This window comes from Brassica oleracea, chromosome C6, assembly GCF_000695525.1.
Source record: "Brassica oleracea var. oleracea cultivar TO1000 chromosome C6, BOL, whole genome shotgun sequence".
Lineage (NCBI taxonomy): Eukaryota > Viridiplantae > Streptophyta > Magnoliopsida > Brassicales > Brassicaceae > Brassica > Brassica oleracea.
Genome location: NC_027753.1, coordinates 28,302,875 through 28,305,952, shown reverse-complemented (window position 1 = coordinate 28,305,952; position 3,078 = coordinate 28,302,875). Strand labels below are relative to the sequence as shown.

Genomic DNA, 3,078 nt, shown 5'->3' with positions numbered 1-3,078 from the left:
TTACTATCTTAAAAATATCAAAGGATAAAAGGTGATAAAATAATGAAAGGAGAGTGAATGTATTTTAATTTATGTTTGTTATTCACATAAAGTAAGATATCTAAGAATTTAAAACAATAAAATGTCTTTCAGTAATTGAAAAATGTAAGATTTTTTACCATAACGAGTTTGTAAATTAATTATTATGATTCTCTTTTCATTGTAATTTTTAAAAATGTTTCCTAGTAAGAGATTCCCTCTATGTTTGTATCGTCAATATTAGTACTTGTATATAAAACATTCTTTCTTTATCACGTTTTCAATATCAAATAAAAATAATAATTCTTTAATTAACATAGTCATCTAATTATTCAAAAGTCATGACAAAATTCTTGTGTTCGTATCTGGTCATCTCCATGTTTGTTCTCTCAGGTAAGGATTTGTATGCTTTGTATTGCATTGGTATGCTCATCTTCCCTTGATCTCTTTAAGAAGAGTCAGATCATTCTTCAGGTTATTTTTGTAGGAACCCTACTTAAACACGGTTTTTTAATTTACAAAAAAAATGTTAAGATGATTTTACGAGTTAGATAGAGCTATTCATTATATTTGATCACATGACGTTTAAATATCGTAAATCACATTTTGTAAGATTTTAGGCTAAAGTACTATTCAACTAATTATTTTCAAATGAACTATTCTCGTTTTGTTTGCATAATATACTTAAATTCATTTGTAGGCTTGTTAAATATTTTTATTTGTTTTTAGCCTTTTTGGCTTTGCCAAATGCACAGAAAATATGCAGGGTGAATCCGAACCTTAGGAAGGCATGCAGTTTTCAAGAATGCACACCGCCTTTGTCTTCAAAAGTACAACATGGATGGCATTTGTATCGGAAATAACAAGAATATTTGCACTTGCATTTACAATTGTTAAATTAGAATGTTGCTAAACTAGACCCAAAATCTTATTATATGGGGCGTTAATGACCTTAACTCCATGTATTTGGAGGATATGGTCATATCATATTTGAATAAACGTTTTTTATATAGTATATCTGATTTTGAATGAAAATCAAGTTTCATGTGATTGCCTTGGAACAAGCCAGGTGTATTTGCTAATTTTTGGAGGTTGGGTGTAAACGGTGACAAAAAAATGAAAAGAAATAATGTATTTCTTATTATTCCTAATTTTTTTTTTACCATTTATAATGAATTGTTTTCTTTTTACATTTCTTCTCATTCTTTTTATTTTAGTCAATAAAATTTGATAATGAATAATTTTCCTTTTCATTATTTTACTTTTATTTCTCTGTATTTTTTTTTACTTATTCATAATGTGTATGTAATGGTCGCCAGTTCAACCCTTTCGGCTTGGCTTGGTATTGATAGGCAAGAAGTTATTTAAAAATTGTGTGAACCGGGGTTATAAAACCGGAAAACTGAACCAAACTAAACCATAAAACCGGGTTATGACTCCGGAAACAAAAACGCGACAAAAAGAACGTAGAACCAAAGTAACATTCTGTCTGAGTCGAAGGGACTCTAACGTCATCAAGGTTTCATCCTTTTACGCTCCGCCGTACAAATGGCGAGCATCATCAGAAGGCCGTCAAACCTAACGGCAGCAGCCGTCCGGTTTCGACTTGCTCCGTTATTACCGTTCTCCGGAAGTTCTGGTTCCGTTAACTCGGACACGACTCGTTGCTCCGAGTTAAATCGAGTGCCGAGTTTAGTCGAAGGCTGCGACTACAAGCACTGGCTGGTGCTCATGAAGCCTCCCAACGGATACCCACCCCGAAACGACATCGTACAAGGCTTTATCAGAACGCTCGCCATGGCTCAAGGGAGGTAAACTAATCAAGAATATTTTTTTTGTACTTAACTAATCAAGAATGTTTTCACTAAATATTGTTGTATCAATAAAAGTTATGGTTTGTGTGGTGTTCGTTCTACTAGATACATTGCCATCGGAAATCTTTATTTTTTGATAAAAAAGATTGAAGCTTTTGTGGTAATATTATGAATGTGGTTGCTTGTTGTGTTGTGTGCAGCGACGAAGAAGCTAAGAAATCGATATACTCTGTTTCAACAAAGTACTACTATGCATTTGGCTGCAGGGTTCATGAGCATTTGACTTACAAGATAAGATGTATTGACACATATCCTTTTGAAAAACTCATCTTCTTAGTTTTGTGGCAAATGCTGTAACTGTGGGTTATGTTTTGATTTGCAGCTCTGCCTGATGTTAGATGGGTTCTACCAGATTCGTTTATAGTGGATGGTGGTGACAGTGGATATGGAGGTTTCATTTGCTGCTTAAGTTTTGTTTCTTTGTGCACTGAATCAATGATTCTTTGGGAGACAAGATGTTGTATCTTTGTATGTTTAATAGTACCTGCAGTACTATTTGTATCTTAATCATGCATTTTTTTTTTTGTAGGAGAGCCGTCCGTTGACGGGGAGGTTGCCCCATACGATGAGAAGTACCATGCGGACTGGCTACGGGATCAAACTGATGAGGATGCTAAAAACCGACTAGTCAAAAAGAAGCCTAGGAGGAAAAGAAATAAGAAGTTGAACTAGTTTTGGAGGTCTTTTTGCTTCAGTGTGGCGTTACTCAAGCCTGAGGGGTTTTTTGGAATGTGTCTTCTAGTGTTTACTACCATTAGCTATTATTGTAAAGAATCATATGTATAATGGTAGAGGGAATCAATATTCAATCAAACCCGATATATTGTGTAGTTTCCACATCATTATGTAGCTACTGAGCTTAGGTAGGACCTAAATGGAATCTGTCTTCAAGTGAAAAATCCAGAGAGTCTCTTACATATGTGGAAAAGCCAGTCCCAGTACTAGATCTGTAATGTTATACCGATCTCATCAAAATTAGATGATTAACGAGCTGTTGGTTCGTTTCTGTATTGCTTCGGTTTTGTTAGTGACATATAACCTGTTATCCGTTTGAAGTCTCCTTAATTAGAAAAATAGACAAGACCACCAAATAGCTGCTTCTTGTCCCTGTTTTGTCAATCAGGGGCATGTAGAAAATTAGAGGTGACATAAGCAACCACAAAAGTGTTTTTTTTTTCTACAAGTC

The 3,078-nt window shown here is 34.3% G+C and overlaps 1 protein-coding gene and 1 long non-coding RNA gene across 2 annotated transcripts; both read left to right on the top strand.

Annotated features, from left to right (window-relative positions):
• The first annotated feature begins 316 nt into the window (after positions 1-316).
• On the top strand, positions 317-1,036 carry LOC106300715. Its single transcript, XR_001262057.1, has 2 exons — positions 317-411; positions 748-1,036. It is a non-coding gene; the product is annotated as an uncharacterized LOC106300715 (long non-coding RNA).
• A 470-nt stretch (positions 1,037-1,506) lies between these two features.
• Positions 1,507-2,814, top strand: LOC106300714 (multiple organellar RNA editing factor 7, mitochondrial-like). The gene is made up of 4 exons (XM_013736917.1): positions 1,507-1,829; positions 2,033-2,130; positions 2,215-2,283; positions 2,422-2,814. The coding sequence occupies exons 1-4, from the start codon at positions 1,567-1,569 to the stop codon at positions 2,562-2,564; spliced, it is 573 nt and encodes a 190-aa protein (XP_013592371.1). The 5' UTR covers positions 1,507-1,566; the 3' UTR covers positions 2,565-2,814.
• The last annotated feature ends 264 nt before the right edge of the window (positions 2,815-3,078 follow it).

What these genes read in the sequence shown, in the direction of transcription:
- LOC106300714 (XM_013736917.1), top strand. Translation starts at nt 1,567, where the DNA reads ATGGCGAGCATCATCAGAAGGCCGTCAAACCTAACGGCAGCAGCCGTC. An exon ending in CTCGCCATGGCTCAAGGGAG is followed by an intron (nt 1,830 to 2,032) that starts GTAAACTAATCA and finishes TGTTGTGTGCAG; the next exon opens with CGACGAAGAAGCTAAGAAAT. An exon ending in TTTGACTTACAAGATAAGAT is followed by an intron (nt 2,131 to 2,214) that starts GTATTGACACAT and finishes TTTGATTTGCAG; the next exon opens with CTCTGCCTGATGTTAGATGG.